This window comes from Temnothorax longispinosus, chromosome 11 (assembly GCF_030848805.1).
Source record: "Temnothorax longispinosus isolate EJ_2023e chromosome 11, Tlon_JGU_v1, whole genome shotgun sequence".
NCBI lineage: Eukaryota > Metazoa > Arthropoda > Insecta > Hymenoptera > Formicidae > Temnothorax > Temnothorax longispinosus.
Genome location: NC_092368.1, coordinates 14,916,927 through 14,936,123, shown reverse-complemented (window position 1 = coordinate 14,936,123; position 19,197 = coordinate 14,916,927). Strand labels below are relative to the sequence as shown.

At 37.4% G+C, this 19,197-nt stretch overlaps 2 protein-coding genes across 2 annotated transcripts; both read right to left on the bottom strand.

The window, feature by feature from the left end:
* Positions 1–858: 858 nt before the first annotated feature.
* L(2)k09022 (HEAT repeat containing 1 homolog l(2)k09022) lies at positions 859–9,591 on the bottom strand. The gene is made up of 10 exons (XM_071792202.1): positions 9,423–9,591; positions 9,188–9,336; positions 8,662–8,956; positions 7,798–8,161; positions 4,293–7,604; positions 3,455–4,126; positions 2,981–3,298; positions 2,413–2,861; positions 1,556–2,006; positions 859–1,248 (listed from the first exon to the last, which is right to left on the bottom strand). The coding sequence occupies exons 2-10, from the start codon at positions 9,327–9,329 to the stop codon at positions 1,078–1,080; spliced, it is 6,174 nt and encodes a 2,057-aa protein (XP_071648303.1). The 5' UTR covers positions 9,330–9,336; positions 9,423–9,591; the 3' UTR covers positions 859–1,077.
* A 6,385-nt stretch (positions 9,592–15,976) lies between these two features.
* LOC139821800 (glucose dehydrogenase [FAD, quinone]-like) lies at positions 15,977–18,563 on the bottom strand. The gene is made up of 2 exons (XM_071793134.1): positions 16,692–18,563; positions 15,977–16,541 (listed from the first exon to the last, which is right to left on the bottom strand). Exons 1-2 carry the CDS (start codon positions 18,516–18,518, stop codon positions 16,389–16,391), a joined length of 1,980 nt encoding a protein of 659 aa, XP_071649235.1. The 5' UTR covers positions 18,519–18,563; the 3' UTR covers positions 15,977–16,388.
* Positions 18,564–19,197: the final 634 nt, after the last annotated feature.

The following is a 19,197-nucleotide window of genomic DNA, read 5'->3' as shown; positions in this document are numbered from 1 at the left end:
AGTATTGACAGTGAACATCGAACTCTTACAGAAATTTAATACTGTATAAGTGATTATTTGGCTAGTGATTAATTACTTATTTCGAGTATTAAAAGTTTTTAATGATTTTAATACTCAAAATAAGTAATTAATTACTAGCCAAATAATCACTTACAGTATTAAATTTCTATAAGGGATAAATAAATCGAATTGACAGTTATTTGATTTAATTTTCCCATATGACAGTTTTATAATATATCCAATTTATGTACTATTTAATTATATGCGCCATCATAAAGAAAAATCTCTGTTTTTGCTACACCGTTATTTATTCTTTTTGATTAGCGAATTCCTAGAATCGCCGAGTACTAGCATAATAAAAAAACCAAGGCGAGATTCGATAATACTAAACAGTGCGGGAGTGATCTACTACGATTTCAGTCACACGATATTGAGGAATGTACTTCCAGACATATAAGAACAGAGGACGCTCTCGAGAGATAATAAATAATGATATTGTCGCGATCGCAATGTGTACTGTGTAAGGAGTACATATTTTATTTGGAAAATGATACGTGCCGCGACCAATAAAGTACATCATTTGTAAATCTACAGAGTCTAGAGACTGTTATTGTGGATTGAGTGTGTGCCGTTAGGGATGAGAACTTGGTTGCCCAGAATGTCACTCCCAAAAGCGTGGGGCGGTTTGGAGAATGATGCTCTTGAGGAAGCCTGTGGAATTGAAGGCGCTCTATTTGTGTTATCCGATCGGTGCAGAGGGGGTCACAAAACCAAGGACGGCGCGGTCGCCATGGCACGGAAAGCGTTAGAAATTGGGAAAACTGTGCAAAGTTAAGCAGAATGATGATGTCTAGACCATTGATTTTTTTATAGAACTTTTTATGACGATTATATATTGAACATTTTTTAAAAACTTTTTTCGTAATTAAATGCAACTCAATCACGTACAATTTGTTTTTTTTCTCTTTTTTTTTCATGGAATCACAGTATGAGAAAATTATTTCATTTTTTGAATTGTCGTGCGTCAAATAGTGAGTATATTTATATATTTACAGACTAATGCATATTTGAAAAAGTTTAAAAATATTTCTGCAAAGGTTCTCCTAAAATTTCTTCTAGAGTGCGAACAGCATTCTGCGCACATTTCTCCGTAGCTTCGTCTTCATCTTCCAACATCTCCGCTAGGAATGGCACGGTTTCCGGCAATAATGGCATAAAATCTTCGCCAAGTTTCCTTGCGATTTCCACCTAAATCACGATAACAAATTGTCAAAAAATAAGCAAAAAAAAATTTTAAATTCTCAAAATACAAAAAATAATAGTGCACCGTTTAATTCCTCCGTAAATTATGATCAAGTATAAGCTGCATAAACAGTTTTTAGTGGAACATTAATTCTTCATTATATTTACTTGTGTTGCACGTATATAACAATAGTTCATTATATACATATATATTTTGTCATATATTAAAGCAATAAAAATAGAAACTCCACTGCACAGTAACTTTTTACATTATCTAAATTAAACTAGATTAATTATTATATTTTTGTCTCACCAATGCGTTCAAAGCGGTGCTCCTGACGTAAGGCTTTACGTGTCTCGTCTTCAGCAACGTCTGGTAGACCAGTTGTTTGTGCAATGAATCATCGGAAATGGCGCTGGCGAAGGAAGCTATGCAAGGTACGATGAGCTGGTTAGCTCGACTCTCGTATTCTTCCCTCGTGCCCATTGTATTTTCCACTTGATCTACTATCGGTTGCATGAGAATCTCGAACCGGTCCTGACTGACGAAGTTATGTACATCGTAACCGAATACCCGGTGAAGCGTCAGCAGAATCGCCTCTGTCAACTCGATTCTGCTTGATTCGTCGGGTAGAGTCAATTCTTGCGGAGTGTCAGTTACGAATATATTGTTGCTGCTTAACAGCGACGCCGCATGCTTCAAAAAGAGTCCAGCGAACAAAACGAATAGGGACTTCAAGCACTCTGCTATATTCGCCGATATTCTAAAAAAAAAAAAAAAAATTAATTAAAAATTGCGCCATTGCAAGAACTGATGAACACAAGATTTATCATTTTTCATTAATTTGCTATCTTTTAACAGGTTAAAATAATTTTTCAGATTTATATTGTGTTAAAGAATATTTTTAAGGATTCTAAAATTAGTTGTAACTGACCTACGAAATTAAAATTCAGTTGATATTCATGTCAATTAGTTAAAACCAAGAAACACTTAATCTTATTATTATTATTGTTGCTTGGATATACATGACATGACATTGATATAATTACTGATTAATAATTAAACATTTAATTATCGCACGATTGGCAGGAACCATAACTGCTTTGAAACAGACCTACAACTATAAGTTAATAGATAATATAATGGAAATTAATTGTATTTGTTCATACCTGTAGAACGTTATATTTCGCTGCTTGTATTGCGTTTCATTCGCTGCCCATCCATAAAGCTTATCATACAACGGTCTAAATGTTACTTCGCTCAATTTCAAAAGCAATGACACCAATGCCTTACTGGCGCTTTCCTCGACCGCGACGATGTCTTTTGAGGTAACTTGCGCGTCATCATCCGTTTTCATATTATCCTCAATTCTTTCGCGGCATCGAAGGACCTCGAGGAAGAAGTTGGTGAGGTTGTCAACCTCTACTTTCAGTTCCGTTGATTGCACGCTGTCAAAAGACTCGGCCAGCACGCTCATCAACGACGGTATACATTTGTAAGATTTGTTGTTTAATAGCATGTCGTAAGTTTCGTTAACAGCTGGCAGCAACACTCGTAGGGGTATACAACTGGATAATTTCTGCGTCGTTGCCTTTAGACGTGAAAGAACTATACTGGCCTGCAAAAACATAAACGAAGAGCGATTAAGCTTCAAAAGGAACCAACGAAAATTTCTGCAATAGAATTTGAAATGAGATCCCGTATCATAATTCTTGGCTGAGGTAATATCACGAGTACCTTAGGATGCTCCGTGTTGGTATACTGCGAGTTCAGCATCGTCAATTCAGACAGGAGTTGATCTAAGTAGAGCGATAGGAAATTTCCCAGAGATTCCACTATCTTCTGCAAAGCACTTACGATGCTAATAACTATTACATCCGGCACATTCTGATGGCAATGAGTTTTTAGCAAGTTCAAAATTGCCGGCACGAATTTATTTAGAGAGTACAAAGCATGCGTTCGCATTGAACTGCATAATTCTGCTACGCACAACGCCGCACTGGCTAATACTGGACCATTTTTCGATTGCAACAATTCCGTCGTTGTATCCAAAATCTGTGAATAATCATTAATATAATATTAAATAATAGTATTTATATATTAGTAAGTATATTATAATTAACAATGATATTAAAATAAATTGATTTTTCTAAAGAAGGTTATTAAATAAGTTGCCAAAATTTTGTTAGAAATATTAATATTAATGCATACCGGTTTAAAGACAGCAGGGTGACTAGTGGCCAGCAACTTCGCCAGCAGTTTCAAAGATATTAACACTGTCTGTTGTACGACCTCTTGTTCCTGGTTTTCAATCTTCCCTTCTAAGAAATCTGCCAAAGGTTCAATCAAACTCAAAAGATCTGTGTGAACATCCTCACCAAATTTCTTCTGAAGCAGTCTTGTGTTCAACAGTTCTAGAGCTTTCTTCTTCACCGGTAGTAATTCATGCTTTAGTAGATTCTTGATGCTCTGCAGGAATAGGGCATTCGGCAACAGATTGTTCACCAGATCCAGCACGTCGTACAAATGATGTAGTAACACCTTCCAGTACTTGGCACTGGATTTATTCTGATGCTGATCGGCGGTCTTCGAGGTGGTCTGAATTAGCAGAATCAGCTCAATCGCCAAATGATCGCAATACTGATTCATATTGTCTATCTCGTCCTGGCTCAGCACGGCCACGCGATTGATAAAATCCTCCGACAACAGAAGGTTGCTGAGAAATTGCACAGCCGTTATCTTGTAGTGCCGAAAGCTTTTCGGCGTGGACTTGGTCACATTGTAAATGTACTTGTACTGGAATTTCATCGCCTCCTTTCTGCCCTGCTCTTCTTCGATATCGATCGGCAAGATCTTGATGAACTTAATCACCTTCGTGCAAATCTAAAGCAAAAATCGGTAAATTATTTTCATTATATCTCTAGATAATCAAAATAATATAATTATTTTTTAGAAAAAAATTACATCATTAAAATATTCTGTTACCAAAATTTTATCGAAAATTGTCATTTTGCTAAATCTCAGGTTAAAATGATCCTCAAGAACTGACCTCGAGCAACCGATGTGGTGGGAATTCTTGAGACACCTGTAAAGCGAAATCCAACCACTGCGTAGAATGATCGGTCTTCTGGCTCGCGATCTTCATCACGTGGCTCTCAAAAGTCAGCAGATAATACAAGTGCAGGTGATTGTCAAGAAGCTGCAGCAACTTGACGAAGAGCGGCATCCGTCTGTGCTCGGGAATATGAGGCAACGAGACAATAAAGGTCCTCAGCAGCTCGCAGGCTTGTGTCGCGTCGTCGGCCGCGTTTATAATCGGTACCACTGTCTCCAGAGTCTTGGAGATAATCTGAATGGAGTAAGCGTCGTCTTGGCGTACCATCGTGCTGCCCATAAACGTGAAAATCGGCATGAGATTAAAGAGAGCGCGTTGCACGTCCAGATTCTTCAGGAATTCGACCAGCACCTGCAACGCATGGTAATGCGTCTGCGGATTGCGCGACGTCCTGATGCACTTGACGATAAGCGTAATTTGCAAACCAGCATCGCGCACTGGCAATTTCTTCTTCATCATCCGAAAGATCGTCGAAAGAAGCAACTGATTCGTGTACTCAACTGGACCCTGTTCCTCTAGACTCAGACAAACGTTCAACAAGTCGAATAGTATACTATAAAGTAGTTCCTCCCGTTTGATGGTATCGGCGCGCTCCGCGAACTCCAATAGGACGACGCCGCGTTTCCACGCTCGGCTGTGAACCATCGCCGGATGCGCCAGTTGGATTTGACTCTGCCTCTTTTTCCGTTTTCTCGCGCTCGCTGTCATCTCCGAGTCTGCCGACTCCTCCTGAACTTGGCCGCTCAGCTTCATGGCCTCCAGTTCTGAGATCAGGATTGTTGCATCCATGCACATACCACGGATTGTCTTGCCCGCGACGGAGACCACGTCGACCATCTCGCAATCAATCATCACGTCCAGCACTTTAGACAGGATGCTCACCTGGAGATCGTGAGATAGCATATCGAAGATTGCACTGATCCTTTTCAGTACGATAATGCTTGGCGACGTTTGATCGCCGGAATCCAATACCGCGCAGGGTTCGTGTACCAGGATGCACGTCTTGAAGAGCGACCACACTTGTTCATCCTTCAGGGCGTCAACTGTGTTTATGGTAAAACGTTCCAGTATATTTCGTAAAGCGTTACCAGCTGACCGGTTTTTTGGATTTTCCGTCAACTTTGGTAAAAGCTGAAGACCCATTGGAGCCAGTTGCCGTAGGATTTCGGTGCTGTTGACGTTCACCAAAATATCGAGGAGCTGTGATCTTCGATCCAGAGGAATCTTTGGCGCTTCATTCTGCTGCGTCACTACGTTAAATATTAATTTCTGAGCTTGTTGCAACTTTTTGTGTTCCTTGATTTGATGAGACACATGTGGATCTGGAGAGAGCAAAAAATAGAAGCTCAATGCAAGATGATCAGGATCATTGCAGATTTCCCCATTCTCTGTCGCCAGTTTTTGTAGTAACACAAAGAACGGTTCTGCGGTGAGACTAAAGGTCTGCGTTAATTTCTTTAGAATGTCCACCGCCACTCTTCTGCACTCGTTGTTCCGTCTCGTCAACGAAAGCAGCAAGTTGGTTACAAAGTCCTGATCTTGGAATGCCCATTGGACAGATTTACACTGATTTAGCAGCAGTAAAGAAATCTGTAAACAGTGATAGGACGTTTGCGTCTTGACGGGTTTTATGTAGAACTGCGCGAGAAAGCAGACGAGATCCTTCACTGTGGCAAAATGCAGCTGGAAGAAGATTTGTAAACATCTAGAGTAGTGCTTCCGCCAGTGTCGGTTGTCCATGCCCTCAATAAACATCTCGAGGAGTCGCAAGATCAGATTGCTTCGCTCCGCGTTATTGTCGAAGTCGAGTTTTGACTCAAACTTAATGTTCAGCCGCCTATGTACCATTTCAAGGACGTAAGTACCCACTTGAAGCGGCAAGATTCCTTCAGATGTGAGCTTCAGAGCCATTTGAATATTGTGGCCAGTGATGTTGTTGCAGTCGCGCAGTAGCTTGACGCGTGGATACGTCTTGATCATCTCCGTGGCCATCTCGATGACATCCCGTGCAGTTTTCACCGGCATCGAGCCCACGGGTACCCTACAGACCGAGCCTAGTAGGATCATGTTGAAGAACAGAGACGCCGCGTCACTGTGCGAGATTTGTTGCCGCATAGAATTCAGTATACTCTCCGTGGGTGGTAGCAGCTCATAGTTTAAGATGTTGTGAAAAGCGGCAGAAGACACTGCTTCGGCATTCAATTTGGATTTGCTGATATCCTCTATCACGCGCTGCATATACATGTTATTTTTAGCGAAGTTTGAGCGAAGAACTTCCATAGCAACTTCTACATCGTCGTCCGTGGCCGGGAATAAGTATGGCAAAGCCGTGATGAAGACGCTGGTATCGTCACTTTCTTCGCAAAGCTCCAAGAGTATCTTCAGAGCTGGCTTAGCTAACACTTTCCTTGATGCCGTGTGACACATTGATAATAGGACTAATAATTCATCCACTAGAGTATCTGTGGGTAATAAGCTAGTCAATCTCTTGATGGGGAAAGACAACAGGGTCTTCACAACGTTCACGTCGTTGTCATAGAATCTAGCTTGAAGACTACTTGTCATTATACCGCGAAAGCTCTCAGGCACGTTTACGTCATTCTTGGCGAGAATTTCGAGAGCGACCACTCGTTGCGCGGCGCTCATGTGCATTAGTTTGTCCAGGATCTCGACGGATTCCTGCGTGCTCTTGGTACCGAAAGGCCACGAAGTAAGAAAATGTAACGCCTGTTTAGACTTTTCATCACTCTCGCCCTGCTTCATCAATTTCTTCAGATACCGATCGAAATTCTCCGGATAGCTGCGCTCAAAATTCTGATAAAATCTCGCTAGAAAGTCTTTTGCGCTCTTAGAAGTTTCATCCTTGAAGAATTCACATGTTAGTATGCCAGATAAAATGGCATCCACCACATCGTTATCGAGCCTAATGTGTCCCAACATGTTGCCAATCATGTTCTGCACACTGCTGGTGTTTTCAGGTCTCTCGACGATGAGCTGGCAAGCCGCTTGAAGAAAAGGCACAATAAATCGTGACACGTTAATATCAGATGAATTAACCTTGGCAACTGTCTCAATAAACCAAGGTAGTTCAGATAATTGGAGGACCAAATTTGACGGTACAACGGTCAATCGATTAATCGGAGATTGATAAAGATAGAGCAGAAAGGTGACGGCTTCCTGCTTCAAGTGCGTCTTCTTGAACGTCATCAGCAATAACTTCTCCATAGTGTCGTCGTTCAATTTCACCTATAAATTTATCGTATTATCAGAAAATGCTGAATTTATATAATTTTAATATTTTTACAAATTGATTTATAATAGGGTATATAAAAAATGGTATAATAGAAAAGTTACACTTTTATAATTATTGCGAAATCGATATTCATTCAAGATAGAAATATTTGAAAAACAAGTAAATGTCAAGACAGAGGAAACTTACCTTTGTTATCAGTTTCGCAATAATCATATAGCTGCTGGCAACAAAATCAAGAATGGGACTTTTCAAACCATGAAGAAGAGTCGGTAATAGATAGTTCACGTGAACCTCGGTGATGGATCCTAGTTCAATCACACCCAACACTGCAGTAGTGTAAAAGGCATACAAGGTGGTCAGGCAAGATGCCTGATCAGAATAAGTCTTTGTGGCAAATATCACATGAGTACATAGCGTCTTCAGAAGTCCTTTATCCGAGATCAAATGTTTAATAAGAATTCCAGAAGGCAGTATCAAACCGCGTTTTTGCACAGATGTCAACCAGTGCCACTTATCGCTCTCGTCTGACAAGTCTACCAGTTGCAGGGCTCTTAAAAGGCAAAATTGTAAATTTTAAATTAATTGCATTAAAGACAGATATGTGATGACAATTATATGTATAAGAAAGTATTATAAGTAAAAAAATAATTTTTTTTAAAATAAGATTAAAATATTTTCAGTTTTTAATCTAACATCTAATAAAATTTCTAATATAGTTCTTCAATTTTAATGTAATTTTGCGCCTTTTTTAACAAGGCATTAAGAATTAATAGAATTATGTGCGAAAGCAACCGACTAATAGTCAATAGGTTCCCAGTTCTATCTCAATCTTCATTCCATATATGCCTTAATTTTATAAGAAATCGGAGAGTTGAAGATTGTAAATAAAGGACTATATGAGACTATATGAGACGTGTAATAATAAAGATTTAGTCATACTTTTAAATTTATAAATAACTTATCAACAATATATATTTCACCACATGCATAATATTGATGTTTAAATCAGCAAATTTAAATAAAAAAATATAAAGTTTCAATAATACATACCTAACAAACATGCGAGTCTCATGATATGGCAAGATCATAAGAATAAACTGCTCTCGATTGTATTGATGAATGTAATATCTGAATACGAGCCATTCCAGAGCTTTGTGGCAGGCATTCAGTAAAAAGTACGGAGTCGCAAATAACAAAAATTTCCCAATCTCCGCATCCAGTTTCTTATTTACTGTAGCATCCTGGACAGCTCTTTCAAAGTTTACGGAGCTTTGAGCGAATAACGTGGTTTGAAATTCACTAAATACAGTTGAAAGCTTCTGTAATTCTTCCAGACCACTCAGACCTGAGAACAGATAAGTATGATCAGAAACAATAAAGAAACATTTCTTTACAAGTATTTCTCTCCTTGTAATCAAGAAGCATAACTTATGTTTATTAAAATAATCAAAGCCACATAGAACAGAACTAATAAAAAGATAGATTAGTAAACAAGAAATGAATACTATTAACTATAATATTTACTAAAAAAGTATAAAATTTAACTTATTAAAACATAAAACAGACAGAAACTAACCTATACTCAGCACGGTGTCCCTGTCCAAATTCGCAGCCTCCTTTGGGTCAAATAGCAAGCTAGGACGCTTTTTATCCTGCAGCAGTAAGTTTGTCTGCGGAGTTCTCAATTTTTTCAGTTGTGCCGCTAATGATGTCGCCATTGTTAATCTATAAACAAACCACAGAAATTGAGATAACCTCAAACATCCTCTAAAAGAAATTGTACTCAATACGAGGAGAAATTAGGAACTTACCAAATTATTTTCCTTTTGTCACAAAAAATTAATTCAAAAGAAATTAATTTCGATTTAATATAATTGATAGAATTGTGTATACGCAAAAAATATATTCTTCTTATTTATTGGCTTTAGTGGCACGTGCGAAAACTTCCATACGAAACGTTTGCCATGTGCATGTGCAATATGTGCACGTGTCACGTGTGTAGACTGTGTAGCCTGTATGAATTGGAGCCATTGGAGGGACACATGCCGCGCGTGCGCAGCGACGTGACGTTAGCAGACTTCTTCTTATTGGCTACGTTCGAAAACTTTACTAACAAACACGGTTGACTGCATCTGCAACCCTCAAAAAATTTTTTCGGGACAAAACACGTCCGAACAAGTCATTAATATTCAATCCCCCCCAATCATTAAAACAATTTTAATATGGCTCATCTCTTCATAAAAAAAAATTGAAAATCCCGTTTAAAGGACGGCGCTGATTGAGTAAACTTTATGGCCGGTATTCATAGTCTTCAAGATCGTCTTAAGTAATGTCTTAAGACGCTAATACGGCTCTGTGATTGGTTCAGATTGAACTTAAGACGGTCTTAAATAACTATATTAATACCGGCCTATATATATAGCGTCATCTCTTTCAATAATAGCATCAGAAAAAGAAAACAATTCAAGACGACTTGTTTTTCCGGGGGCGGAAAAAGAAAAGCATCGATTTGCAAGGACTGCGTAAGTCAAATTCGCATCGCAATTATTCGTTCCCGTTTTTAACCGCGAGGCATTCAACTGATGTTGCAATAACTTTATCTAAGACCGAATATGGACGTAGGAATATCTGGACCGAGCATATTCTATAATAGTTAACTTATTTCTTTTCATAATTCAAAACTAAACTTTGGAGAATGAAAATTAGAACACGGTACGCCACGACAATTTGACTGTAACGTCAGAGAGAAACCTGACGTTTTGTCGCCGGCGATGAAACTAGATCATTTTCTGCCCTTTGAAGCCCGCCGACGTTCTGACACTTATAATAATGTTCATCATGTAGGTTTCGATGAAAATATAGCGTCAAGAAATAAAAGCTGAATTTATTCAACATCCAGCGTTGACGCTGAATTGTCGTTGATCGTCTCAGTATGTATTTGTATACAATCAAAAATAGGCTTCGAAATACGTAAAATATTAATTATTTTCAAGTAATATCTTCAAGTAATAATAGTTATTTTAGTCCAGTCAATGTAGGAAAACACTTGGAAATTTCTTCTCGAAGAGTAAACTTTTTTGGAAAGTGTTCTTTTGGGTTTCAGAAAACATGTCCCAAAAGTTTACCAACGTAAACCCTGTGCTAAATGTTTTATTTAACAAAAAAGACCGAAAAAATCGGTTTTTTTAATATAATAACTAAAAAAACATTAATTTTATGAAAAAATAAACCATGCCAATCGAAAGAGGAGAAAATTTTACTAAAGAAACATATTATCTAAAGTTTTCTTAATATTAATATGTGTAAAAGTAATAATTTTTTAATTAACGCTTCAAAGTGCGTCGATGCCGTCCCGTGTGAAGCCGCCTGCAGAGTACGCGGGCGTGCGCGCACTTTTTAAAAAGAGTTGTAACTTTTGATTAGATCGATAGAATCAAATTTTACAGAAAGCATTCAAAAGTAGACGTAATTTACTAATTTTCAAGTGGTTTAGAAAAATTGAGAAAGCATTTTGAGTATATTTAAATCGAATTTGAAGAGAGGCGATATAAAATTTTTGATTTATTTTACTAATATCATTGCCATTTATTTAAATTTGCAGATTTTTACTTCTAAATTAAAGCATTATATTCTTAAAATATATGCTGATAACATGCAATAAGTGAAAAAAATTACAAAAATTTATTTTTTTAAAGTTGGGACGTCAAAGTTGATAGTTTTCTTGAAATTTCGTTATTTCAAAATTGATCAACAAGTTTGACTGCAGATATTATTGCTTAGGAAATAGATATTGAAATTTAATAACAGGGTTTTTTAAAGCTGAAAATATGTACTTTAAGATGATACATGTTTTATTTTAAAAAATAAAATATTAAGCAGGTGTATTTTTCAAAAAAGTACATAAAAATAAATGTCGAACTAGAAAATATGAAAATTTCTCTATTTTCAAAGTCAAAAAAGTAATAGACAAAAATTTTTTTTGAGAAAATAACTTATGGGATGTTGTAGCTTGGGTCTTAAACTTTAAGACTGTATATCGGAAATATTTTTTTGAACTTTTATTTTAGTGGCTACACGCAATTTAGTAAAAAAAGTCGTATTTACTGTCATTTGTACTGTTGTTCGGGATAATCTTAGAAACTATTAGACCGATTTTGAAAGTATTGTATATGAAGTAGGGGTGGGGTAGAATTTCTCGGGGAGTGCTATAGGGTGTATAGTTTTTCGTTACCGATCTTCTGAAGAAACCGGTTTTTCTAATTTTTTTAATTTTTTGGGAAATAATTGACGGAATCTCAAAGAATTATATATATGAAACGGATAGAATTTTCCGGGGAGTGATATGAATTGTATAATTTTTTGTTACCGATCTTTTTTGGAACCGGTATCCGAAATTTTTCCAACTTTTCGGGAAATAATTGACCAAATCTTAAAGAATTGTATATAAAACGGGTAGAATTTCCCGGGGAGTGCTATAAACTGTATAGGATTTCTTGGCTCGTGCGCGGAGAACCGCAGCGTGCGAGTAAGCGGGTGCTCGCTGCAAACAAATGCTACGCTGTCTCCATCCTTTTTCTAACATTCTTTTGTTTTAAGAATCGTTCACATATATTTTTGAGGTTTAACAAAAGGAAATCAGTTTGCGAAGCGCCTTCGCCACAGAACAGTCTCCGTAATTGTTGGAAGTGCTTTTTACCCGCCCTTTTGAGTCGCCATCTTATAATATTGAAAATTTTACTTCAGATTCGTATTCAGCAACCTTGAAAACACATTACCTATGAATTTCATAATTATACATTTAACATTTTTTTAATTATAATCACTTTTTCACATTTTTCTTTAAAAAATCGGTTTTTTTCGTTTTTTTTCAAAAATAGGTAAGAGCACATGAAATAAATAAGTAAACTTTTCCATTTAAGGGTAGAAAAACACTTCCAAAAGGTTTCAAGTGAATTCATTCTTCGAGAACAAATTTCCAAATAACGCATGTTTTTCGCCTACGTTGCCTGGACTATTTGTGTAACAAGTGCTGTAAGATGGAAATTCGCCTCCGGCTCGTGCGTCCACTCCGCACGTCCAATTTTCAACTTAACACACGTGTTACACACCCTATTTTATATTACAAGTGCGTGTCACGCGCGTAATGTGCCACTTTCCACGCACGTGTGATGTAAAATATTTTACGAATATATTATTTTTGAAGATTTTTGCTCACTGAAGATGAGCGTTGAGCCGATCGAGCGTCAACGTGAAAAGACGCACCTTAACGTACCGTTGAAATTGAGATTGAAAGCCTGAAAAAAAAATAAAAAAATTTGGGCTTCGAAGAAATCGTGTATATTTTCCACAAAAATATACACGCAAGGCTAGTAAGTAGAGATGGCACAGCAATCGAACAAAGACAGATGTCATTTCGTTAGACGAAGACAGATATAGGAAAAACAAAATTAGAAATGTTGACATTATCGACATCAAGGAAGTTCGGCCGTCAGTCCAGCATCTCCTTAATTAACGTAAATAGGTATACTTACCTTAATTAACGTAAATAGGTATACTTACCTTTATTAAATATACTTAACCTTTTGATTCCTGAGATGATCCAAAGCGTAACGGGGAAAATAAAAATAAAATTAATAAATTATTCGTCGTAATAACTGTGCGAATGTGCGATGCGTTATATTATATTTCATGTGAAGTTAAAATGTTTTTGAAAAGAAAATGTGATATTTATGAATGTAGCGAAATGACGCATTATGCATATAAAGATCTAAAGAAAAGCGGGCGATGTAAAGTCGTGCATCTAGAAAGGTAAAACGCGAAATGATTGTCGTTGATAGGAAACTTAATTATATATTCATTATTTTAAACATATCGGCAATGAGATATGGAAAGTTGTGATTAATGACGCAGGTATAAGAAGCTCTTGGGAAATTAAAAAAACTTTATTTTATTAGTTTCAATAGTTTGCATAATTTCGTATAATATTCTAAAACTTTGGTACGTAAAATATCAATAAGGGTCAATTTTTGTGAAAAGAGAAAATTGTAATGCGGGGTCTACAATGCGAGTCGCGAATCGCAAGAAATTAACCAGTCGATTATTCTTCTTAATCTTGTTCTCCTTAATTCTCCTTAAATTCGAATGTAATTGGTCAATTTTCTACGGCCCACGACCCACAGGGGGTTGTAGGGGGAAAAGAGGCTGCCGGCTCGAAATCATAACGAATATATCATATCGAATCACAGTCGAAGGTTCGCAGTGCACGTTAAAGGACGCACTTCAATATGATTCAAGATATTTCTTTTTTTTATATAATAGGTGTTATTGCAGTGTTCATTTTAATATTCTGTTGTATTTGTCTTTGCGAGTATATGTGTCGTGGTCCAGCGGATAATGAACCCGCGGATAATGAACCGGAACCTCGAATCCGCCTCCACCACCTGAAAAGGTGATATGCAACTTTAGAATATTTATAAATAATAAAATTATCTTGCACATTAATATTTATATCTATATCTATGTTATATTATTTTTTAGTGTTGTAAACGTTTACATTTACTATGTTATCCAGTAATTGTATAATATTATTAAATTACATTTATTTTCATAAATATTCCATGTAGAACAACAAGTGTATAACTTACCATATGTTTTCTACAAGTTGAGTCATTGTTTAACTTGCTTTCTCTAACGCTTCAAGTTTATTTTTATTTGTCAGTGGTAGATGTTGGAAAATGTCGACTTCTGTTTCTTCTAAATTCAAGGTACCAACTGACTGACTGTTTCTCTAAAATTAACCGTTGATGTCTTTGGATTATATTCATTTTTATCTCCAAGGATATCAGTTTTTTTAATAACAAATCGGCAAAAATTTCCAGTTACTGTAAATAAATAAAAATATTGTACAACGTAGTTGTGCTAATAAAAACATATAAATAAAATGCAAATTTTAAATATAAAAAATTGAAGCATATAATAAGAATATAGTTATCTTTACACTCCCAGTTAAAAATTTTTTATATAAAAACATATTTAAACATATTATATATAATCATATATAAAATATGTCCATACATGTTTTCTTTCTTTTATTCAATCTCTGTTCGTATGTACAAGAAAAATAACAAGTGAATAACAAAAGAATGAAAACATGTATGAACATATTTTATATATGATTGTATATATTTAATTATGTTTTCATATAAAAATTTTTTTTTACCGGAAACTATATAAAAAAATATCAAAAAATATATTATAAAGTATATTCTAATTCAAATAAATAACAAAATGCTAATATACCTAAATCATATCATCATCATCAACGTTTAGATCAACGGTAAGTGTGCATGGGATCTAGAGAAACATTTGTGAAAGGTCGAAAATGAAGCATTCTTAACAATAAGCAACACGTTACATCTGGATTATGATAATTATCGTCAACTTTTTGCATAAAATCCTCATTTGTTCCGAGTGACGCGCGCATCGCCGTTTGTGGAAAGCATATCCGATTTTTTATGTATTCTCCTTCAGTAATGCACTTGGTGCAACTGAAATATCCCGAATGTCCTTTTATACTACATAAAGCAAATGCTTTGGCTGGTGCATCACACACAGATCATCAGTGCTTCAATTCTACATTGTATGTTACGATTATCGATGTCAATACCATACTCACATATTTCTATTATATCACACGTGCGTGGAAAGTGGCCCATTGCGCGCGCGTCATCTGTGCGACAAATAGCCAATTCCATACACGAGTCAAAACAGTGACGTATCTGGAGGAGCAGCTTATTTGTTTACTTTTCTAAACGCGAGATGCATTCCATTTATCACTCCTGTTTCGCGTGCTGTTTCTCGTTCTCGTAAAACAGATTGCGTGCGACGACGAAGTGTTTGGCTCGCATACGTTGGAGTCAATTTGTGATACCAATTGTGTATTTGTGCAATACGTACCAACAGCTCAACGAATTTTGCTTCGTCTTCTCGTTTTGTAATAGGTATGTTTCGTCGAGAGGATGACATGTAGTCAGGTTTTCAATAGTGACGGCGGAAAGGATTATATATAATATGCGCTGTCGTGCGAATAAGTGTCATATTGTCTATAGAGGAGGATGTTTCAATGCTATGCTCACCGATATTACGTCTCTATTAGTTCTCCATAATAAAGAATATCCCATAATATGTTTTTTTTCTTGAAAAATATATATTATGTACAGACATGTGCACATACGTATGTAACATAATATATGTATACTTATGTATATATGTGTGTGTACATCATGTATACTGAAGAATGGTCCGTATATAGAAAGACAACTATATAATTTTGTAACATATATGATACACAACACGTATTGAAACATTCACGAACATATGATGCCTTCTCTTGCCATATATATGTATCATTCGTATAATTATAACTTGCCGCTTACTGTAAATGCGCTGCAATTATGTTACAAAATTTATAAAGTTTATTTTAATTATCTTCTATTCGAAATATCGAGATTACTGTCTGACATAACTTACAAGATAATTGCATGTTCGCACTGTAAAAATTGTTTGTCTTAATGTATTATTCAATTGAAAATGTATTCACGAGATATTTATAACGATTGCGGTGGTCTCGAATTTTAAATCACGCTTAATTTGTAAGTACATTTTTCTGTGCAAACGATAACTTACGTGTGAGGATTCAGATTTTTAAATCTTTCCAACAAGTCCACCTTCGAACATTCTCAGTATCTACTTGTGCTGTATGGGTTAATACAGTACCATCACGTTCGTGACTTGTCCGAGTATCCCCATTCTTCCTTTATCATATCGGCTAGTTTCTCGGCAATCATATAAATAGGTACGTTGGTGTGAGCCGATATAATCTCGGGCATGATGGAACCATCTGCTACTCGTAGTCCTTGAATGCCAATCACCTGCGTTTTACATGAATTTGTAAATTATATGTGTAAGTAAATCGATGTTTACGTGTGCGTGAACGTGTGTGCTTACATCACGCAGGAATATTCGTTGTAGATTTGGAAATGAGCACTCTATAGAGTACATCTTTCGCACGAAATAAATACCTTTAATTTAGGATCGACGACAGCGGTCGGGTCGCCTCTCGGTCCCATCTTACAAGTACCAGAATAGTGATAGATGGTAATAGACGCCGTCCTTACCGCGCACTCCCAATAAGCATAAGAATCATACTCGTAGTTTTCGCATCCGGGAAGAGTATCGTTCGACAATCGTGAACCAAACTTCTGCATCTCTTTCGTCCGACCGACGCTTATCGCAGCTTTAATGCCGGCAATCATTGTCTCGACATCTTCCGGATGGTCGAAATAATTCGGCACGATTTCGGGTTTAACGTTAATGTCATTGGCCACTAGTCTTATCCGACCACGACTCTTTGGCTTCAACAGCATCGGTAGTATGCTCCAGCCGTGCGTACTGTCGTATTTGTGCCATATCTGACGCATTCGATCATTGAAACCCATTATAGTCGGAAAAATAATATCTCCTTTAAATCCACCACCGATAAATAACAGTTCGATGTCCGGTAAACCGTCACGTCTCTTTGGATGTTTGGTGTCGATGAAAGCGAGGGCTTCGCACGCACCTGGAACCGTGAGTGGTCCCGCGCGCTCTATCAGAAAGTCCTTTATATACGGAGAAGTGGGATTAATAATGTCGAATAGATTCAAAGCTATCGGATCGTTCACTGTCCATGTTAATCCGCCAAAAGCTACGTGATCCATTAGATTTTCGCCAACCGGCGAGTCCCGGACGACGTTTATGCCGAGCTCGCTTAGATGCTTGGCCGGTCCGATGCCAGATAGCATCAGTAATTGAGGCGATCCGATGGAGCCCGCACACAAAATCACCTCTTTGTTGGCAAACACGCGGATACGTCGATCATGTTTGACAAACTCAACGCCGATCGCCCGATTTGCGCGACGATCAATCAGCACTTTTCTCACCGTGCTCTCGCGTGTCACATGAAGATTTCGGCGATTTTTCGCGGGGTGTAGGTAAGCTCTGTTGCTGCTCATACGGGTGCCATTCATGATCGTGCTCTGTACATACGAGAATCCTATCATATTTCTCCCGTTATAATCCAACAGCGGGTATCCGAGCTCCTTACCAGCTTCTAGGAAGGCTTCTGCCAATAGCGTGTGGAATGACGGATAAGAGATATGCAACGGTCCCTTGGTTCCATGGTAGATAGCGTCCGACTGCAGCTCTGGGATCTCGATTGTCTCCAGCTTTCTAAAGTATTCGAGAACGTTTTCGTAAGCCCAGCCCTCGTTCCCCATCTCAGCCCATCGGTCGTAATCCTCGGCGCCGCCTCTGGTTGCGATCATGTAGTTCAGCACGCTGCTGCCACCCATCACTTTCCCACTAGGCCAGTTGCACCTGTTGTCGGCCATGCCGAGGCAGTATCTTTTCGACGATCGGGTACGGTACTTCCAATTTATATCGTTGCTTAGCTGCAACATGTGAACGAGAATCGGGATATCCATGAGCAAATTCTCGGTAGATCCAGCTTCGATCAGCAACACCTCGACCTGACGAATCTCGCTTAATCTCGCTGCTATCGTGGCGCCGGCCGTGCCGGCGCCAATTACCACGAAATCGTACATGGCTCCGAATTGCGGTACCGTGTCTGGTATCTCTTGGTTCATGTAACGTTGGCCCTGCTGTAGGAAGTTTAGGGCCCCGACACCCAGCTCAAAAATATTCGTCAACGAATGTCCGCTCACGTTGTCGCCATAAATACTGCGGTACCGTTTCGGCGTCGGTTGTCCGCCCGACTGTAACGAAACGATTACAGCGACAGCACTGAGAAGGTAAAGGAGTCTCGATACCTTGCCCGGCATATCCAAGTGGCAATTGGCTATTGGCATGAAAAAATAAAAACACTTATTATATAAATTGACCCCAAGCTATCGATAAAGCTTACTTAGAACTTGATCCGTTCACTCGTTATCGAGATCTCAACATCTCGAGTACTCGCAACTCGTCGCGCCGCGTAAATGAGTCACGGTCGGTCAAGTGACATGTATTTCAAAAAAAGAGGTAAAATCTTTAAATTGCGCCAATTGCAAAAAATATATATATTGCTTTGAAAAATAATTGTTGTGCAATTACTTTTAAAATATAAAATCTAACTGGTACATATCTTTGTGTTCTCATTAAAGGATCTTCCTATTCTAACCCAAGTAATAATAGCTTCTTAATTCTGCTTTTTTACTCCCGTCACATTCTTCCTTAAATTATGTTTATTGTTTTTTTTTATTCAATTAAAAAATGTTTGTACTAATGTTTAAATTTTAATGTTTAAATTTTGAAGTCTAGCAACGCCAAGTTTTTTTTTACAAAAAAATTTATTTATTTTATTTTAATTAAATATTTTTATTTTGTGCGTGCTTTGGGAAGATTTAGAATGATGCGAAGAAACTTATTTTGCATAATTTGATGCGTTTAATGTATGATTTGTGCTCCTGCCCAGACCGGAGCCGCGTAAAGTATAACATTGATCTAGCACAAGTCTTGTATAGTAATAGTTTGTATTTGTAGGTATAT

What these genes read in the sequence shown, in the direction of transcription:
- LOC139821800 (XM_071793134.1), bottom strand. Translation starts at nt 18,518, where the DNA reads ATGCCAATAGCCAATTGCCACTTGGATATGCCGGGCAAGGTATCGAGA. An exon ending in TCGTCGATCCTAAATTAAAG is followed by an intron (nt 16,542 to 16,691) that starts GTATTTATTTCG and finishes TGTAAAACGCAG; the next exon opens with GTGATTGGCATTCAAGGACT.